The 22,411-nt window shown below is 41.5% G+C and overlaps 1 protein-coding gene across 1 annotated transcript in view; it reads right to left on the bottom strand.

Annotated features, from left to right (window-relative positions):
• Window positions 1–22,411, bottom strand: part of SH3GL2 (SH3 domain containing GRB2 like 2, endophilin A1) — a 194,985-nt gene that overhangs the window by 13,895 nt on the left and 158,679 nt on the right. The window contains exon 3 of the mRNA XM_054583188.1: window positions 19,662–19,734. Coding sequence (XP_054439163.1) covers window positions 19,662–19,734 — 73 coding nt within the window. The remainder of the gene's footprint in view (window positions 1–19,661; window positions 19,735–22,411) is intronic.

Genomic DNA, 22,411 nt, shown 5'->3' with positions numbered 1-22,411 from the left:
GAGAAGTTCTTTTTAAAAGTTCAAGAAAATTTCCCCGAAATAATGAATGTGTGTTGCCAGATTGAAAGGATCTATGGAATGTCCAGCACTATGGGTGAAAGGGTCTATGCTAAGAACTATTAATAGGAAATTTCATATAACTGGGGACAAACAAATTCCTGAAAACTTTCAAAGACGAAAAACACAGGTTACGTATAAAAGATAAAAAATTAGAAGGTCATCGAATATAAGAAAACCATGAACATGAGAAATTTCTCAGAAAACAATGGAGCAATGTTTCTTAGATAAAATCAACTATCATGCTATATTCAAATTATCAGTGAAGTATAAAAGTAGAATAGTCATATTTCCAAATGCACAGAAAGGTCTTATTTTTCTTCTCAAGCTAATAGAAGAGGCATTCTACCAAAATGAAGGTATACATCAAGAAAAAGGACAGGTATGGAATCTACAAAAAGGGATCCAATGTAAGGAAAGAGGTGAAACAGATGAAAAACGGAGATCTCAGGCCTGTCATGGTGCATCAGGCACTGAGGCCAACTGTCGCTGATACTACACATAACCAGACACGTGCAGCTCAGAGAACCACGAGCTCTAAGGGAGCTATATGCTCCCCATGTCCCCCAGGGGGATTCAGGTTACACTTGTCCACCACTGTACCTTGCTCTGCAATATCTCATTTATTGCCTCCTCTCCTGCCCTACTTCTCCAACAGGGTTTCCTGGAATCACCTCCCAAATCAACCACTTTGCTCAAATCCTTGCTTTATGGTTTAATTCTGGAGGAACCCAAATTAAGACAGCAACCAATCCGGAATTCAGCAGTAGATATCTCCAAGATGATGAATGCCTGACAATCTTCAGTGTATTGAGAGAAAATTCATATGTGTGGCAGAGGATTTGGAAAAGAATTAGAAAACTATACACAAGAAGTTAAAAAAATGAAAAATAATTATTTTTGTAAAACTATATTTTTAGTAATATGTACATGTGCTATTTCTATTATAAAAACTAAATTTAAAATATTTCCCATTTCCTTTTCCCCCAGTATATCTAACTTAGTGGCTGAGCTGGATAAACATTATTCATAGTATCTTGACAATCTGGGCATTGCTCTAACCTTGAGGGTCTTTCAACCAAAAACTCTACTAAAACTGTGTTCACTGGTACAAAGAGAACTGGCCGGGAAGAGAGAAGTTAGTAAGGATTAACAGGTGAAATGCCATCAGAGAATGCCATCGAAGAAAAGGGCTTGATGAATCCACATGTAGTTAATTGCTGGAAGGAAATGTATCCGGTAATTTAAAGAACAGAAAGTAAAATTAGTATGACCATAAATGGCTAATCTATCCTAAGGAAGGGCTCCGAATGCTTTTTCTTCTGCTAAAAGTGGTAGTTTCTGTTTTGGCCTCAAAGTCAATGCTATCTTTTAAGGAAGACAAATGGGCAGCCAAAGCTCAAAGTAAAATCATCTTCCAACTCTATCATAATTCCTGACGAGCTTTCTAATTCTGGGCACAGCCTAAGGGAATCGAAGCTCTGCTGAGAGTAAAACAGAAGTTCTCTGTGCCCTGCCCACGCACTCCTTTCCCTCTGACCTAGAAGTGGTGTCTGTGTGAGTCACTGCTCGTCTCTCCCAAGGCTGCTTATCTAATGTGCTAACAAGCTGGGGATGCCGAAAACTCAGCACTTCTGCTAAATCTCAGTTTTTAAAATTTTTATTTCTGAATCCAAGTGAACAAACGGGAAAACTGGTCTTGTCTTTCATGGAAAGCAGCATAGTGTGTTGAAATAAATGTGAGCTTTGGGCTTATACAAACAGAGGTAAAAATCAGGCTCTAAATCTTTTTAGCTGTGTATCTCTAAAAAAAAAAAAATCTTATTCACAAGTTTGTTATCAGTATTCAATGACAAAGAGCAAACAAGTTACTAACGCGAGCACGATAGGCGCTGGAGATAGGGGAAAGGGGAAAGCACTCCTTTCCCCCCCTTCCACGTTCTCCTTTTTGTGCGTAAGCATCCGTGCTGGCGTCCTCCATTGTCAACTACATTTCCCAGAATCCCTTCCCCATATGTTCCACAGCTAGATTGGTCCAAAGTGAGGCTGTGCAAGATTTGGGAGGTAAAGGTGAAGCAGCAGCCTTAACACTGGTTAGAAGAGGTGAGAGGCAGATGCAGAGGCACAGATGGGTCTCATCTGCCCTCGCTTATCCCTACTCTGTGTCCAGCTCTTCTTCTCAAATGCTGATTCTGCTGACCAACGGTGATCCCAGGCCCCCCACAGACCTTTGGCTGCAAACTTTCAAAGATATTAATGTAATGGGGCACAGAGCATGGGTCTCCTGAAAATAGGGGAAATCCCCCAAATACTGAAAAAAGGTACAGGGGGTGAGGGGAAAGAATGCCCAAAAAGCAGGAAGTACAGCATTTAAGACACACTACATAACTAAGGCAGATTAACCACCCGGAAGGAGCTGCAGAAGCTGCAAATGGTGTACTTGACTGTGAGAGTTTCTCCTGACAGAGCAAGGGTAGGGCGTGGTGTTCATACAGCATCTGCACGAGCTGCGGGGGGGAGGCCCACCCCGGATGCCTCTGTGTGACTGGAAACTCTTGCCCTGACTGAAGATGGCAGCCAAAAGAGGGTCAAAGCCCCTGGGGAGCTGACAAAAATGGCAGACACTAAGGAGCCATAGGAAGAGCTGGATGTTGGGTTATGGAGGAAGTTCTGAGCCGAGCATTTAAATTAGAGCCGGCCGAGAAACATGGTGTCTGAAGGGGCTGCCTGGAGGTCTGGAGGTCCGCCTGGAGGTCAGGGGAAGACAGGGACAGAGCTGGCAGAGCTGCGGGGACCTGCCTGGCTAAGCACATGGGCACGTGAGAGATGTTTGGAGCTGAACTGTGACCAGGAATGCTGAGCTGCAGACTTCTGATTTTCTGAAAGATGGTACTGAGTGGCATATTCTGAAACTGGTCTGGCAAGGAAGAATGAGGCAGGGCTATTTGTTTTTGGGTGTTTTTTTAAAGGGAGTGGGACTTAATGGCAGAAATCTACATGGCATTATTCTAAATCTGTATAACCTTTAAATTACCCCTTCTCTTCCAAGCTCTTGCCTTGGGAGCCATGCCTGTTGGTGGCAGGCGATCGAACCCCACAGCTGTTCCAGAACACCAGTGGCCGGCTCTGTAACAGTAACTTTGAAGAGCCAACAACCCTTCATACCCTTCCCCACCACTGCCCTTTGCAGTCCTGCCCCAGCAGTGCAAACTGCCTACTTTCCAGATTCCTAAGTTCATTTACCTGGGTCAGGGCTGGGAGGAAACCTGTCTCTGGTTCTTCAGCTCCAGTTTGTTTGTTTGTTTTGCCTCTGGTTACGCAGATCTTCCTACAACTGTACAAACTCTAATTCCTATAGTAAATCTCATTTCATAATATCCACAATGGCTTTGCTGCCCTGATTAAACCCGGACTGATACAGTGTTTGATGATCTAATATTTTAACTGACAAAAAAATTATGATCTATCCTTGATAGAGCTCTGAAGTGAGTCAATAAAACGTAAATATTTCAACCCTACAAATCTATGCTTTTGGGATATTCATAAAAGAGAGTAACTGTAGGTAGGAGTTAGCTGCTCATTGTAGAAAGGGTTCAGGAAGGAGAAGCAGTTTAACAAAATAGGATTAAGACACAGACTCTGGAGTTAGGCTGCCTGAGTCCAAATCCTGGATCCATTTATTGCTGGGTGATTCTGGAGCTCAGTCGCCTCATCTGTAAACTGGTACCTCTCCCTCACTGAGTTAGGTTGATATAAGTATTAAATGACATAATGAATGACATAATGCTGGCACATGATAAATATTCCGTAAGTGTTAGTTATTTCTATGACTGACAGACATCCCAGCAAGTTTGTGGTGTGATTTTCTATGAGTTAAGTAACTATGAGTCTCAGGTTCTCCATATACAAAGAGTTGAGAAAAAGAGAGGCAGTTGGAATACTCTTAAAACTCTTCCAAGTTCTCTTATTTAGGATGATTCTTCCAAGATACAAGACTTCTCAAAGAAAGCATGCCCTGGCCTTCCGCCTTAGGAAACTTTCCGCAGCTTCCTGAAGTTGCTCGAACCGTCCCTCTGCCTGCCTGCCCCACACAACGCCAGGCACGCCTCTTCTACAGCCTTTCCCCGCCACCCCTTACCTCCCCTGCGTTGAAGCATTAATGACCCCTTCCCTCATTCTATGCCTCCACTGTGCTCTGTGCATACATGGATCATATCTCACATAATAATTTAATTCTCTCTTTTCTGCACGTCTGTATCTGCTACAAGTTGAGAAACTGCATCCTGCTGAATTCGAGCATAGGGCCGAGTGTATAGCAGGCACTTAATTATTAATTGTGCGCTGAACAGTTTCATTTTGAAGTTTAAATTTTTAATAAAGTTCTTCTGCATACATCATTTTTTCAAATTCTTGCAAAAAGACTTCCCTGTGTAAAAGCACAATGACCTCTTCTTGTGCTCTGAAATGGAGCTCCAGGCTGCTGATAAAATCTCATTACACACTAGTTCTGTGATCTGACAGGATGATCAGGTCCTGCTGATGGCAATCTGGCCTGCTCGCAGCCCCTGCACAGACAAGATTTTAAGAAGTCTAAGGCTGCTGGGCCTTTTCATTTCTCTGGAATCCCTTTCTTAAAGTGCAGAGAAGAGTGGAATTCCACTTTCCATTCACTGTTATTAATACTGACTCTTTAGAAGCAAGCAATTCATCTCCCAATGACGCCATGAGAAACTGCTTTATGTGAAAATGATAAGAAACTTATCACACCACCTCCCATAATCAGGAAATAGGCTTTCAATTCCCCCAACAAAAAAGGATTCTCAAGCTAAATTATGAGCCCTAGATCAAGGGATAAAAAAGATCAAATTAATGAGAATGAATAAATAAGTCACAATGGAAACAATATGGTATCCACCCCATGCAGAAAAATTCTGAATTTGCTCTGCCTGACTGAATCAGTTTCTACCAAATATCTGCTTTTTAAAGCTTTTTTTATGTGAAAAAATGAATATAACAAGTATTTCTTAAGCACCTACTATGTGAAAGAGAAAAACCTAGGGAGATTCTGAGAGAAACAGAGACCAGCCTCTGTTCTCAATGAGCTTCTTGTCTAGTTGAAGAATAGAAAGCACTCACTGCAATGGGAGGCACATGTGGGCCATACTGTGGACAAGGCCATGATGTATCTGCAGGACAGGAAAGGGCAATGCATTCGCCTAGAAGAGTAAGGCTGGTGAGGCTCACGAAATGGGTGATGTGAAAGCTGTGCTCAAGAGTAGGTGGTAAAGGCAGGGCAGTGGGAAAGGACATCCCAGGCATCTGGGGACGAAGGGAAAGGCACATGGAAGTGCCTGGAGTATTGGAGATGTCAAAGGGCCTGTGGCTTAGGTGAAGGGGTCACAAAGTTGGAACCAACCAGTTGTGAAGGGCCTTCAATGTCGTGCTAAGGAGCTTATATTCTATTTTGTAGACGACTCCCATCAAACGTTTCTGACAGACTTATTTAAGATTGAGACCTTTCAAAGAGTTTTAATTCAAATTAAATCATGTTTAGGTTTGGGAAAATATTCCTATTATCAATATAGGGAAAGTGGGAAGGGGCTTCCACAAAGTATGAGGACACTAGAGGCAGGCAGGCCAGTTATGCGAGCACTGTAATAGAGGAGTCCGAAGAGAGGAAGAAAAAGAGATGAACTGTAGGGTCCTTTGAGGACAGAATTAACAGGGCCAGATGACTGAGGAGAAAGAAAAGAGGCACCTGGGATGTTAGGACAATAGTGGGCTGCTCATTGGAATCACCAGAGGAGCTTTTAAAATGATTGATTCCTTCAAAATTAGTACTGCGTCATCCAGATTCCATAAGGAAAAACACTGACTCTCGACTCATCACTGTATCTCATACTCATACCCCAAAATCAGTTCCAGGTAGACTGCAACTCTAACTATGGAAGTAAATACAGTACAACTTTTAGAAAATGATACAGGAGAACATATTCATGACCTGTAGAGTATGCAAAGATTTCTTAAAATTGGTCAAAAAAAGCACTATCCCTAAAAAAAAAAATACAAGGGAGGACCCCCAAAAAACAGATTTATAAAAAAATTGTGTATTTATTCTTAGATGCTTAAACTTCAATTATCTTCAAAGCACTCTCCATTTGATACAATATACCTATCGAGATGTTTTCTCCACTGCTCAAAACAGTTTTTGAATTTGTCAATTTTGATGCCTTTTAGTGCTTCTGCCATTTTGTGTTTTGCCGCTTCCACATCAGCAAAATGTTTCCCTTTGAGGACTTTAAATCAGGGAAACAAAAAAAATAGTTGCTTGGGACGAGATCGGGTGAATGGGGAGAGTGGGGCATGGGTGTCAGGCCATTTTTGGTCAAAAATTGCTAAACACTGAGAGCAGTGTGGCCAGGTGTGCTCCTATATCACCCATGATGAAGTGGGCAAACACATTAAGAGTCTTCAAAAAAATTCCACTACCAACTGGTACACCAATACAAATGGGTTTCTAGAACACTCACCTAGTGGGAGAATCCTGTACTACAAGGGGCCTGCCCTCCAAAAGATAATTCCAGGGTTTGGGAGTTCCCTCTCATATAGAGGAATATTATTCAGCCGTAATAAAGAAGGAAACATCTGTAATCCTGAAGGTCAGGCCATTAGACAATAGGAAGTAGAGAATGAAACCTACCCCCCCCCCCAAATCAAGATGAAATAAAATTCTACGAAAGTTTTCTTCTTCTTCTCATGGTTTTATATCTGGTAGTGGGAATTAGCCTTTAATTAGTGTTAAGCATAAGCTGGGAGCTTTATATAAACAATTAAAACTTAATCTTCATAACAGCAACCACCCTGTGGTTCTGGTTGTGTCATTCCCTTTTGTAGAGAGAGGAATGGGCCACACACATGTATTGAGGATGTAGAGGTACAGGGAGACTGGAGAATATGTCCAAGTTCTTACAAGTTAAGGGCCTTGTCACCAACTTAAAGACTTTGAGTCCTATTTTTAATGACACGGGGACACATCAAAGGGCACTGAGGAGAAAAAATAACATGATCAGACTTACAGTGAAAAGGACTCACATGTAGAATAGATTATAGGGGGTAAGAACGAAAGCAGGGAGGCCAGTAGGTGCCTCTTCTAATAATCCGGGCTAAAGATGGTGGCGGCTCAGAAGAGAGTGGTCTGATTTTGGATGATTTGAATGCAGAGCTGACAGAATTTACTGACAGACTGGATGTGGGGTATGGGACAAAGGGAGGCATCAAAGATGACCAAATGGTTTCAGGCCTGAGAAAGTAGAAGAATGAATACAAGCTGCATTCACTATAATGGGAAATACTACAGGAAGACCAGTTATGAGCTGATCGTGAAAACGAAGAGTTTAGCTGGAACACGTTAAGTTTTAGATGCCTAAACATCCTGTCAGAGTCAGGTAAGGCACTAGAATACATGAGTCTCAGTGCAAAGGACTGGGCTGCAGAGGAAAATTTGAAAATCATTACACTGACTGACTCAAGGAGACTCATTATTCAGAACCAATAAAAGGTGTGGCTCCAATGCCCAGACTTGCTTATCCACAGTTCAGTGTATCCTAAATCAGCACAACATAGGTTGGGACCTCAAATCTGTTTTAAAATCATTTTCTAAGGGATTCTGATATATACCAGGTATATTTACCAGCCACTGGTAAAGGCCTTTAGACAAAGATTTCAAATGTTTTCCTTTGGGTCTATGGATGTGGGGGTTTCCACCTGCAAGTTTTATTCTCACAGGATTTGAAAGGTTGGGAAAGAGAACAGGCACTGGACCTGTGTCTGAATCCTGCCTTTGTCTTAACTTATAAGAACCTGGACAGATTTTCCAATTTCCCTGAGCCTCCATGTCCTTAATATACGAGGTCTGTCTGGAAAAAGTCAAGCCACTGTTAATATAGCAAGAATGGTCTGCATGATATCAATGTAACCTGGCAGCCAAGAAGAGTGGACTGGAATGCGCATGTGTGAACAATGATGACTTCACCGTACTAGTCGGTGGAGGCGGTAGACACCGTTGAGTGACCATGTATCCTGTGTGGCTGTCACATTCAAAATGACTGAATGAGGAGAGCAATGAATCTGGATCAAATTTTGCATTAAGCTTGAACGTTCCTCCTTAGAAACTACTGGGATGATTCAGAAGCCCACAGGTGTGGGCAACTGGTGATTGGCAGCTTCATCACAACTATGCACCTGCTCATGCATCACATCTCATGCAGAGTTTTTTTGGCAAAACACCAAATCACCCAGGTGACTCAGCCCCACTACAGCATAGATTTGGTGCCCTGTGACTTCTGGCTTTTCCCAAAACTAAAATCACCTTTGAAAGGGAAGAGATTTCAGGTCCTGATTGAGATTCAGGAAAATAAGATAGGGCAGCTGATGATGATTGGGAGAACTATGTGAGGCCCCACGGTAACTTCTTTGAAGGAGAATTGAGGTGTCATTGTGCTATGTGCAATGTTTCTTGTATCTTCTTCAATAAATGTCTATTTTTCATAGCACATGGCTGGATACTTTCTGGACAGACCTCAGTATGCAGCCTACCCTGCTCTTCCAGATAGTTGTTAAACTTTGAGCAGCATACCACTGTTTAAACCCCAGCTTGTGGGGCATTTTATTACAATCAATTTCTCATCTGCAGTAGCTAAGTAATATTATAGTTCTTCAATTAAAAAAAAGAAAATACCTCAAAATATGGAGAAGTATAGAGAATAGCAGAGTGTAATCATATATACACCACTCAGATACATCATTGTTAAGTATGATGATCAAGAAATTGGTTTCTGTGAATCTCTGAACAGGTACTTGTATACTAGCATTTCCTTCCATCACATCTTGCGCTTTCCCTCCTTTCTTGGCAGAGAGCTCCTAAAACCTTCCCAACCTCCTAACTGGTAAGTGGAATGAGAGGCTTGGCACAGAATCTACGCACAGAGTGGGTGGTGGAGGGCACAGAGCTGGTAAAATTGGGCATTCAGTGCTGGAGGAAGGCAGGGGTGAGCACTGAATCTTCCCTTCCGCACCTCACCCTATTCCCCGCCCTACATGATCACAACAGGGGTGTTTGGGAAGCGGCCTCGCACAATCAGGCAGAACACGTAACCAGAGCAAAGTCACATCTTTGTGTTCTGTTAGGAGAAACCTAATGAACTGATCATCTATCAGAGAAGACCAAAGACATAGAAACAATTTTCTGGAAAGCCTTTCACTGCTTTTAGAAACTTATTTCATTTGTCATCTCTACCTACCTTACGGAAACCAAACCTAGTAGACCAAAAGAGCAGAGACCTCTAGCAGACCAATGCTTAATAATTTGTACTAGTTTCTATAAGTGCTATCATTTTGTTTAAAAACTGAGAAGGAACCCTGAGATATCCTTGAAAAACTGAAGATCAAGACCATGTCGCATCCCATAGCTACCACCATTAACTATCTACAATGTGTAATTCACATACATCATCTCTTTAATCCTCCCATGACACAAGAGGCAGGTTTGGTTTCTCCGTTACACAGAGAAGGAAAATGAAATACAGAGAAATGATGTAACTTGTCCGAGGACACATAAACACTAAAAACTGAGCAGAATTAGAATTCTAGTTGTGTCGAAAGCCTGCTCTTGTCTCAGAAAGACACCCTAGCTCTCATTCCTTCACTACCTCTTTATTAAAATAGTCAAACTAGGATTGTCAGCAAGAAAGTATAGAGCTTTAGTTGTATTCACACTTGGGCATTTGAGAAGGCAGAGGAGGAGGAGTGTGAGAGGTGCTGCGACTCAGGAAGCAGGGTGAGAACTGCACCGAGCGAGCGAGGAGACTGGCGCAGGCGGTCATTCCTTCGGCGTGACCTTGGGCGCACTGCGTAACCTCTCTTGATCTCTGCTTCCTCACCTCGAACACAGGAGACGGGCTTACCTGATTTCTGTAATGCCTTTCAAATCCAAACATCTCTCTCACACATGTGTTAGAATCCACTGGGATAAGTGGACGGGGTCATTTGCACATGAGTAGATGGTGTCTATCCAAACCTTAGTGTAAATTTTCAAAGCCAATGAAACTCATTCTTCGTAAAACCACTGCTGAGATCAAAACCACTAAGTCCTACTTTAAAACCCTTATGTAAAACTTTTCACTTTATTCATTTTTAAACCCTCCTTTTCTTTGTTTTTATGTCTACAAGAATGAATTCTACAGCCAGGCCATTGCCTACTGATTTGGTTCCTGGTGATGAGTATTTACAAAAAGAAGATTTAAAAAAAAAGACCCAACAGATATTTAAAAGAAAATAAAAAGTAGCTTATTCTCCCTTCTGTGGAAAGTTATCAAATTTCATTAGGGATAACTAATAACTAAATACAACAAACACTGTGAACAAGCATGGTTAAAATTTAGAAGACCAAAGTTGCATTTAAATGTATCATTGCAGTGTCTTTTTGAAGATAAAAAAAATTAGAACTTCATTCTCCTGTGACAGACTCTATTACCATTTCCCACTAATTAACAAAAGGGCGCCTGCAAACAAAGGCAGAACACAGGACAGGATTCAAACCCCTGCTCTGCTGCTCACCAGCTCTGCAGGGAAGAGAAGGTGCTTGCTCCTTCTCAGCCTCAGCGTTCCTGATTGTGAGAGGTAACAACACTTACTGAAAGAATTGTGATGGTGAAATGAAGCCATGAATGCAATCAAAGCACTAAATAAATACTTCTTTTCTCCTTTTGACCCCTTTTGGCAGAGAAAACTGTTATTGATAGCCATTTCATCGAAATGGCCCCCAACAACTGTAACACTACTTACTTCTTTATCATCTATCAAAGCTCAATGATGTCTTTAGCTAGAGTAAAAATTTAATTGTGAATTATTTAAACTAAATTTGCAAATTTTAGTATAGAGATTCCAATTGGAATATTAGCATAGATCCCCAAATCACACTAAATTAGATTTGGGGTTTAATGCTTGAAACAAAATGCATGCAATAAATACCATTTTAGCATATATTTCACACTAGCAACCTATGATGACTGTGTAAAATGGCCCGATTTTTTCAGATGAAATCTCAGACCATCTGCAAGTCTAAAAGGAATGCTTTGCTGCTTCCTGAACTATGAACAACATTTTACTGGCCTTGCACACTAACAATTATTAAAGGATGCAGACGATTTATGTAATAATGAGGACTGAGGTAAATTTCCTCAAACTGCTGCAGTTTCTTTTGAAAAATATTAGAGGGGATTGAGAAAGAAGAGGAGAAAGGTTTTCCCACTGACATATAAATATGTAACTTCAGTGCTAGATCATGCTACCCTCAACCCAAATAATGCTATTTATATAACACCTCCCTCCAAGGTGACAAAGCTTTCATCCCCTGTTGAGTAGGAAGCAGCGGGAGCTATTTTAAGACATTGATTCATAGCACCCGTGAGATGGGACAGTGAACATCTCCCACCTCCACACGGGGGTGTTGGCCAGGCACCAAAACAGACCTCACAGTGCACTCTGGAAAAGCAGGCAGTTACACCACAGGCACATAAAACGGTCACTACAATTTGAAAAAGCACACACCCTCTGTGTACTAACATAATGAGCTTTTGCTTCATCAGGTTTTCAGAGCAGATGGCAGGTGGGTGCTTGGCACCATCGTAACTTTCCCTGGAGACCTTACCTGTGGAGGAGTAGCTGGGTAAGCACCTGGGATGCCTACAGGTAGGGCTGCAAGCTACTGGGAAGTGAATTTTGAGTGACATCTCTTAAGCCCCTACATAGTGTCAGGCACTGTGCCAAGTGCTCCTCACTGTCTCATGTTTCAAACATATTTTCAGTCTTAGCATAGAGTGGACCTGTGATATGTATTCATTGTGCAGGACACCAAGTAGGTATACTATAGACAGAGAAATAACAGCTCTGATCCTGGCCTGTTCAAGTCTGCAGTTCATGACTCTACCTGAAAGGTTAGTTACTCCTATATGGTGAAGTTTAAATATGCTTAACATGATTTGATTCACTCATTCAGTGAATTAAATATCAAACACTGCTAGGTACCAGGTATACATGAATGAGCAAAACAGACATAGTCCTTCATTCAATAAGTTTATGATATAGTAAGAGTGATAAACAGCATTCGTTCAATAAATATTTACTGAGGACACTATTTGTATATTGGAGACAGTTAATGGGAGAAAGCCCTTACCCTTGTGGAGACTGCGTTCCATATGAGAAATAAGGGTCATGAGTAGATGATAAATTTTTTAAAAAGATGAAATAAAGGGTCATTTCAAATGGTGACAGAATAATAGGGGGGGATATGGGAGTGGAGAGAGGCTCTTTCAGGTAGGGTGGCCAGGGAAGGACTGGGTAGGGAGGCAGAAAGGAGTGAGGAGAAGGAGAAGCCACAATGGGATCAGGGAGAAGAGCATTCCAAGCAGAGGATCTTCTGTGCAAAGACCTTGAAGCAGGAACAAGCTGACCTTGACTAAAGCTCACAGAAGAAGCCAATGAGAGTGGACAGAGGACAACACAGTCCTGAGGGCAGATCAAGAGCCAAATCATGCAGAGCCCTGTAGTCAGAAAGCCTATGCCGACCTCAGTGGGAGGCACGGCAGAATAACAAGCAGAGGAGTGATGAGATACGATTCCCATCTTTCATGGAATAGGCTGGCTGCTATGTGGAGTATGTAAAATGGCAGTAAGAATGGAGGAATACAGTGCACTGAACAAATAAAAATGGCACATGAAAGTAAATATTATGATAAGTAGATTAAAAGATAAGAACAGGGTTCTCTGACTGTAGTGTGCCAACAATAGTCCTACACTCAGGCCACTTGCCGTAAGTTGGCAGAGACAAGCCACTCCTTAAAAAGTAAAGTACAATAAAAATTTCAGTAGTGATAAGTGCTATGAATAAAAATAAAATGGAGAAAGGACTAGGAGAATGGTGAGAGGTAATGTTTTAAATATTTGACCAGGAAAACTGCTCAAATACAACGACACTTGAGCAGAGACCTCAGTGAAGGCGTTGCGAAGACCTGGAGATGAAGGGATTGAGGCAGCAGGACCCGGGTGGTCCGGCTGCAGGAGGGTACTTGAGTGTGCGAAGTCCGATCGTCTGGCCGTGTAACTCACGACAAGGACTTGCCGTTGTATGGTACATGGGGAACGCCTGGAGAGATCTGTGGCGGAGAATGCCACGCTGGAGCGGGCTGACTTAGGGGCTCTGGAATGCCTCTCAGAGGAGGTGATTTGTAGCTGAGGCGGGCAGGATGAGTAAGAAGACAGGTGTCACACACGGGGCAGATGGGGCGTTCCAGGAAGAGGGCTCAGCCATTCGTAATCCTGATGCAGGAGAGAGCATGAAGCACTGGAAAAACTGAATGGCCTGAGGCTGCAGCAGGAATAAGAGGAAGAATGGACCTGAGAGAACACAGGGACCAGCACATGCAAGCAGAGTACGAGTAGCTTGGGACTACTAATGTGAGACTCCATGAACTAAATTTTCCATATCTGTGCATATCTTTAAATGCACAATGACTCTTGTATGCTTAATTGCATTTTAAGTAAGGTTTGGCTTTAGCTATCTTTAGAGACACGAAGAATGAATTTTATTAATCCACTAATTCCAGCCAACTCAAAACTGGGGATTACTTACAGTGTCTCAAATATATTGGGAACTTAATAACTTTCAATATTTTCCCCAAGGATGTAGTAAAAATAGAAAAACCCTCCAGCCTTTTCACTACTTATAGCAGTGATTTTCATGCTGTAAGAATTTTTAAAACATGCAGTACTTGACTATTTAGAGGGGCATTGACCTCTTTTCCCTTAGATTGTCAAATTTTTAAAAAATGACAACAGCCAACACAACAATAGCTATATGGTGTTTTGTTTTTTGCTGTTAGATCAGTAAAAAATATATCTTTGATCTGTTGCAGAATTTTAGTAATTAGTTTATGAGTGCCATGAGATTGAAAAGGTTGAAAATTGCTGACATTGTACATGAATTATACCACATATCACCTCCCTTACAATTTTGTCTTTAATATGCTCTTCCTTAAGTAAAGGATGGACACATTCCTCTATGCTCCTGTTCGGTAGACACAGTAAGGGAAACGATGTACCAGCACCGGGCTGAGAGCCCCAGAAGACAAGAGAACGAACACAACTCAGGTCCTGCCCTCAAGGAAACACAGCACATTCGCTGTGCTGTGCAGCCAAGGATCTGAATACATGAATGCCAAGTAATGTATATATTGATTTCCAATTCTAACACCACCAAATATCTTATAATCACTCTATTTACTCATCTTTGGAATGAAATAACTAACAGGGAAGCCTGTGGCAAAGAAGTATAATAATTTTGATATAATACCTTTCAAGGATTAATATGATACTTTAAAATTAATACAGCGAACTTTTACTCCCACAGGCAACATTCCACAAGTGAGGTTTGAATTTATTATTGAAAAATTCTGAATAGGCATCTAACGATCCCGATGTACTCCTCCAATCGCAGGCATGCTGGAGAAAGCCAGGTCACGTAGGCATTGGAGGGGAAAGCATTTCTGCAGAGAAACAAACCCTTACTATGCACCATGTTTTTCATGGTCAAGCTGCTTTTTGTCTTCACGTCCTGGAAATCTGTATTGGACTGTGCCCTAAAGGTCAGAATCACTTTTCAGTACGAGCTGAGAAAGCTTCAGCCATAACCAGCACGCCACGGCTGGGAAGGAACCACAGCCCAGTCTGGCCGTGTCCACTGTTCTGTTTATGGGGAAAATCTCCACCGCAGTGCCAGGAAACAGATTTGCAGGAGGATCAAAAAGACAAACAAATTTAAAGATACCCTGATCCAAAATCAAGAGTCCATTTCTCTAGTGGGAAAACAACCACTAATGTACAAACACCAAGCAGCTTAGCATCAAGCACATATCCAATATAATAGGTTGAAGTGAAAACTAGTTCTATGCTCTTTTTTGTGGGAACCACTGGCCTCATGGGGCTATTGAGCATTTAAAATGTGGCCAGTCCAAACCAAGATGGGCTGTAAGGGTAAAATGTGCACAGAATTTCAAAACACAGTACAAGAAAAAGACCTTCTCAATAATTTTTAATGTTGGTTAATGTTTTGGATACATTAGGTTAAATAAAATATATTATTAAAATGAACTTTACCTTTCTTTTTGCTTTTTTAATATGGCTCCTAGGAAATTCAAAATCACACACATGGCTTGCACCATATTTCTACTGGAAAATGCTGTTTAGTGCATTTTCCCCCACAATGTATCAGATACTCAAATAAGAAACCTGGTTTGTATCTTCTGCGATGGTCTTTGCTCTTAGATACCATGAGAATCGGGGCTCACAATCAACAGGATGGAATTTGTGCACAGTGCTTTTCACGTTCAAATTATTTATCTAAGCAAGTTGGAAATTTGTACTGGCTTATGCTGTTCCTGTTAGAATAGTTTCACAGTCCAAAGGGAAAGACTCCACAGCTCTCTCTTCCATGTTCTCCAAAGCCCCGCTTCACAGTGCACACCTGTGGCCCTGTGACCCCGTTCACGCTCCTCACCTCATCAGTTAGCAGGAATTTCCAGGAGGGGCTGGCTGTGAAGCGCTCTGGGCCACTCTCCTCAGAGTGTGTGCACCTTGTGCCTGTTAGACTGTGAAGCCCCAGAGAGCAGGGGGTCTCAGTCCTGTTTCCACCTGCACCGCCTCTAGAACTGGTCTTCACATGCAAGTGAATGCATTTGATAAGTGTTGATTACATGGGTAAAGATGATGGTTTAGGGAGAAGGAAGAATTTCCCTTTCTGTCCTTGGTATTAGAGCAATTTTATTACATTAGGCAGGGACTGTCAACTGTGCTTTATAATTCATTTATTCAAATACCCAAGTGCCACTGGCTGACAGACCTGAGCTGCAGGCTGGGCACGCAGTGGTGGATGGAACCGGCACAATCCTGTCCTTACCTGGGAAGACGAGCCAAAGCACACACTTCCCCACAATTACAATAATCGGCATGTACCACCAGGAAATCATGACAGGGACGCTGACTGGGGAACATAATGTTGCCAGGGGTCAAGGGAGACTTGCGAGGAACCTTTACACTGGACCTGAGGGAACCGGTTGCCCGGCGAGGTGGAAGAGAAAGGGAAGGCTGACCGAGAAGGGAGGGCCTTTTAAGCCATGTTAAAAATTTTCAACTTAATCCTTAAAGCAATGAAAAGCCATTAAAGGGTATTATGCAAGGTAGTAATACATTTGACCAGATTTCCCTTTAAAAAATATTGCTCTGTAAAAAACAAATACCACATAATAATTTTAAAAATAAAAATATTGCTCTGGAGCTGGGTAAGAGTGGATGTGGGACCTACACAGAGCATTATCAATGGATTCATGAAAATTATTCAAACTCTCTTTGGTCATCATTTCAACAGACACTAACTTTCAAGAATATAAAGATGTGTCTGATCCACAATCACAAGATAGGAACACCAGAAAGCATCCTAGAGTATTAATCTAATACAGGCTGCTCTCATAGTACTCTCAAAGCATTACTTCCCACTGATTCTACCGGCTGGCCATGTCCATTGTCAACTTGAAGTCATCCTCTCTCCTGACCCAAGACAGGTTTATTCAGGATAAGCGCCCACCAAACCATACTGATCGACCAGCCCCTGGGGCCGCTGAGAGGCTGGGCTGTCCAAGTATTTAGCAAACTGTATGAGTTTGGGAATGTTCTCTGTGCTCTTTTATGCCCCCAAACTGGGTGCCTCTCACTATGTGCTAGATACCCGGGTCTCCTCCTCAAGGCCACTTGGGTTCTAAACAAGTGACTTGACTAGACAGAAGGGCACCAGAGCCAGTGTTTCCTCTCAAGGCGAGAAATTCATGGAGGAACTAAATCATATCTATGCTAAACCAATTAAGCACAGATTATACAAATTCTGTAGAATGAGTATATGAACTTTTGTTTTGTTCTGGACTATTCTGGGTGATTTATTTGCATATATATATATATCTGGGCTGCTCATATACAATATACCTGCTTTTATGAAACCAACCTGGGATTCCTCATTGATGGCTTTTCCTTGATGGCTGACATCCACTTGGTTTCCAACAGCCATAAAGCTAACATGCTGGCAACTACATAGCACATTTGGCATTCTATTAAAACTATCTTTCCTAAAAACTCAAGTCTTCCCCAACTACCTCTTCTTGCATTCCTTTTTATTAAAATAAAAATAAGTCTCAACCCCACAATTTGATTCCTTTCAGAATTTCTGTGGCACCACTCAAAAAGCAAATGACCCTTTGTACCTAAACGAAGTTGAATCCATCCTTCTCAGAGGCAGTATCATCAACCTAAGGTACATGGGCTCAGGAAGCAGTTAGACTGGGGTTCTAATCCTGGCTCCACCCCCTCCTAGGTGTATAACTTTGGGGAAGTTTCTTAAAATCTCTGGCCCTTGAGTTTTCCCAAATAAAACAAAGCCAGCCTCCTGCATTGGTTTTCTAGTGTTTCCATAACAAATTATCACAAATTAAAGCAAGAGAAATGTACTCTTTCACAGTTCAAGAGGCCGTAGCCCTGAAATCACAGTGTCAGCAGGGCTGGTTCTTTCCAGAGGCTCTCTCGGAGGACCCTCCCCCTTGCCTCTTCTAGCGTCTGGGAGCTCCCGGCATTACTTGGCTCGGGCAGTATCGCTCCAATTCCTGCCTGCGCCTTCACTCAGCTGTCTTCCTCTTGTCTCTGTGTCTTCTTGTCTCACAAGGACACCAGTCCTTGGATTGAGGGCTTACCCTAACTCCAGGGTGAGTTAATCCCAAGACCATTCATTATAGCTGAAAACAATACCTATTTCCAAATTAACTCACATTCTGAGGTTCTGGGTGGCCCTGAATTTTGGGGGGCACCCCAGTCAATGCACTATACCTACCTACAGCAGAGCATCATTTCATTGTACTTGGGAACACAGATGGGTCCCCACTGAGATTCTGCACTACAGTGGACATTTTCTATGTATCCTTTTTCTATGCCATGAATTGTTCAACTGTGTTTTATTTTTGCAATCATAAGAAAATGGTTACTTTCAGAGTTATGTCATGTATATAACTTGCACCCTACTGAAGATGCATTAGTGCTCAATAAATACTGTTTTTCTTCCCCTCCCCTCTGTTTATCATAGCCCTGCAGTGAGTTACTAGCACAATTCATGTATAAATCCTAAGAAAAAGGACACTTCAAAGTTCTTCATAAAGATCAAGACAAACATTTTTGTCCCTATATAACCATTTCTTATGGTGAGGCAGGTGAGCAGCAACCTTTCCAGACCTCAACTTATTACAGTTGTTTAAATACTAAGGAATACCTACACAGTTAAGGGGTCCTTGCAATACTGTGATTTCTGTGGAATATAAAGGTCATGAAAACGGCTCTGGGTAAAAATCAGAAACCTGACTTTTGCTATTTTTTGCCTAATTTCCTAACTATTTGGTCCACTGTCAGTTAAATGCCTGGTTCCTATAGCTTACCACTACATTTATTTCTAGATTTTAATTCTTAAAATAATCCCATATTTGATGTAGTTTAAGAAGAAAAACAAAAATAGAAATATTATTCTCTCACAGTTTGTTCATCTTCAAGACAGCAGCTGTGCTCTTAGGTAAACAAAGGGTGAAACTGCAGCCGACAGCAGGAGGCAGTAGAGAGCCAGTCAGCACAGCCTATTATGCTTAACTGCTTGCTCTTACCAAACACCTGCCCTTTTCTTGTCTCCTTCCCACTGACGCTCATTATCAGAGCACACTGAGGTTGGCACAGTGCCTGGACCATCTTCCCTAGGACCACCAAAGACACTGAGATCTCAACTTGCCAGTCCCAAAGAAACGAATCTCAAGAGTAAGCAGTTTTAAAAATATTAATGCATTTCACTTAAAGACATTCAGCCTTCAAGTTTCTATGCTCTGAGTTACGAACTGCTACACAGGAAGAGTAGGGAGGAGGAGGCTGATATGCTGGTTGCTTTGCTCTGTCACACCTCATGCCTATAGAGCTTGCTCCAGCTCTGCCTGGTTCTCTTTTCAAGGTAGAGTTCCATTATCTCCATTATACTTCCTTCTCTTAGAGCCTAACATTAGCAGGAACAAATGTTGATCTGTGGTATGCATGGAGAGCACTCAGAATTAAAAACATCCCTCCAAAGACTTTGGTGATGCTGTACAACAAAAACCTTCTGTATTTCAGAGAAATTATTCAATATCCTATATTTTCATGCCTTCTAGGAATTACTATTTATTGTAGTATTATTTCAATTTTTTGTTACAGTCCTTTGAAAATTAAAGTACCATTAATAACACCTTGCAGCTATCCTACATTATGTGCCACCCAAGCCTTCCACACAATGTTGTTTGTTAGATACACCACAAAGTGTTATACTTGAAGTCACTGAACCTCCAGAAAAGTGTGCAGAGGAAGCAGAAGTGCACCAAACCTAAAATATCTCTCAAAAAGAGAGTTAACAGTTACCCTGAGGGATACCCTGAACGTGAGTGACCTCTTACCTGGATTGGGTTGAAGGTATTCAATTGTTTTTGTCATTATTTCCATCACAGCCCTGCTGGTGACATCCACTTTCTGAAATGAGAAAATTAATATTCTAAGTGACAAAAATCATTACTTTTAGAAATTCAGTTTTTGCTTGAGTCAACACACAGCTACCAACAATGCAGCAGTAGAACGATGGGTGAGTCCTGGGTAGACGGCGAGGGGCTGAGGAGCTGGCGGAGCAATGACAGCTCTGCACCCAGCGTGTTCCCTCCTGACCGGAAAGCCTGCTCATCCGAAGAGGAAACGGGTCATGTCCTAAAATTTGTTTCAAAATATACTTCATTGACTTCTGGCAAAATAAGGTGGAGATGGCTTCCCCTTCCCATTAGACACCTGAGATGACCTCTGAAAATGGTTCAGTATTCAACTGACCCAGAAAAACCCACAAAATAACACAAATCAAGAATTTCAAATCTTCATGTTCACTTTAAGAGCATCTGTTAAAGCATGCATATCCAAAACCCACTAAGTCTCTGAAAAACGCTAAAATTACAGAAGAAATTACATTACATTACAATGCTCTGTCATTACATAGGGGGGTTAGTAGGTGTGCCCAGGCCAACCAGCAGGGCTGGATGTGGGTTCTGTGACCCAATAAGAGTGCTGGATTTTTGCTGTACATGCTTAAAAATGGAGAGAAATGCTGAACTTAAAGTTTTTGATGCAGATTTTTGGGTCGTTGAGCATGTCCAGGTAAACAAAACCCCAAGATGGGCCCTGGATTTATGGAGCTCACAGAGAGACTAGCAGGAGCTTGCCCTGCCACATGGAGATGATCCTTACTGAAAAAGAGCAAATTGTTCCTAAACCAGAAGAAGTTGCACAGAAGCAAAGATACCCTGGAAAAAACAAAACTTTATGGCCCAGGAATAAGTTCAGCATTAATAAATGTAAATAAAAGTTTAAGAAGTGGTGATAGTGAATCATATTTTGCCCCAGAGGCATTTACTAAAAATCTACCATGGGCCAGATATGGTGACAAGTTTCACTGCCCTAAAGAAAGAAAAACGTAGCATCAACTCTGTTTATTCAAGTAAGAGACAGAAAGTTTTTACTCAACTTTCGAGAGCATCCTAAGTATATAAAAATTTTATTCAAACACTTCTAATCTTTGAACTTTTGATTAATTCTAAGTAAAAGTCTTGGTGCTAGAGTCCATCCCTGCACAATTTTGAATGGTCAGTATTTGCATTAAATAGGTCACCATGTTCTCTCTGTATTGAAGAGGCTGTTCACTCTAGTCATTCCTCCCTATGTTCCGCTAGGAAATCCTTTTTTACCAACATGTCTGGTCCACTCACCAAGGGGTATCCAACCTGCGCCCCATGGGCTGTGTGCATCCCAGGATGGCTATGAATATGGCCCAAACAAACTCATAAATTTACTTAAAATATTATGAGATTTTTTGTGTGATTACATGTCACAATATATTTAATGTGTAGCCCAAGACAACTCCTCTTCTTCCAGTGTGGCCCAGAGATGCCAAAAGGTTGGACATCCCGGGGGCGGGGGCCCGGTAAATAACTAGTGAAAATAAATGCATCCTCCTCTCCAAGACATGTGCATATAATATATGATATAGGCATGAAGGAAAGAAATTCATCATGAAAGTAGAATTTCAGGTATCAATTAAGTCCATGGGAAGTTTCTGTTTTATTTTGTTTTCACTGGAGCTTAAGGGCTCTTCCCTCAACTGCAGAAAGTTTGTCAATAACCTACTGCACCTACTTATAAAATCATCCTTTCATTGATGTGGTAACCCTCCTTGTCTTTCATAATCAGAAATCAAGCCATAGCCCATCAGAAGGTTTTATCTTTTAGTTTGGTTTTTCAGTACTTAATAATTTCCCATTCTATGGTAGTCATATTATTGTGTGTATAAGGAGTTTGCTAGTACTGTGATTGACAGAGGAAAACACTTCTTCCTGTGAGGTTATCATGGTATAAAATTACATTAAAAACACCCCTACTTAAAACAACAACAACAACAAAACTCCTACTTAAAAGGTGCCTGCCTACCTATGAACCCTGTACCACATCCTCTTGGTATAAGAGTTTGTGAGATGTCTTAGGTTTGAGTATGTACTAAAGAGTATTTAGTTCTGAAAGTGAATAAGGGGCCTCCTGGCATTGTACGATGCAGGACATACACGGTCACATGTGGAGGTTCTAGCGATATTAGCAAATAGCCAGCCCAAAGTACTCAATGTCATGGAAATGAATTCAAAGGTTGTATGCGAAACAAATGTGCTGAAAATGCAGGTTACATGTGTGACGGGAGGAAAATGCATAATCCTGCTGACCATATGACAAGGGTTAAGGAATTTGGTATCAAGTTTACCCAAAGGTCCTGTGTGGCTATGACGGGAAGAAAGTAATTTCAAAGGTGAAGGTCTCTGAGGGTGCCACAGTTGTCCAATGACCATTCTGATATTCTGAAGTCATCAAATGTTAGGAGGCTAACAACTTCTAACTTTCCCTTATTGCTCTACTCAAAAATAATTATAATCAACACCATTGTAAAATGTTTTCTATTTGTCAGAAATTATCCCAAAGGCTTTAAATATCTTTACACATTTAATCCTCAAAAGCTCAATGAAATAGATACACAGAAGATAAGAAACTAGCCCCGTTCTGGCTCTCGAGTCTATGGTCTTAACCACTACTTCTTGAAAGTGTATGTGCCTCATAAAAAGACAGGCAC

Source organism: Pteronotus mesoamericanus, unplaced genomic scaffold (genome assembly GCF_021234165.1).
Source record: "Pteronotus mesoamericanus isolate MK-2021 breed Mesoamerican mustached bat unplaced genomic scaffold, CSHL_Meso_final contig_73, whole genome shotgun sequence".
Taxonomy (NCBI): domain Eukaryota; kingdom Metazoa; phylum Chordata; class Mammalia; order Chiroptera; family Mormoopidae; genus Pteronotus; species Pteronotus mesoamericanus.
This window is presented reverse-complemented; position numbering and strand designations above follow the sequence as displayed.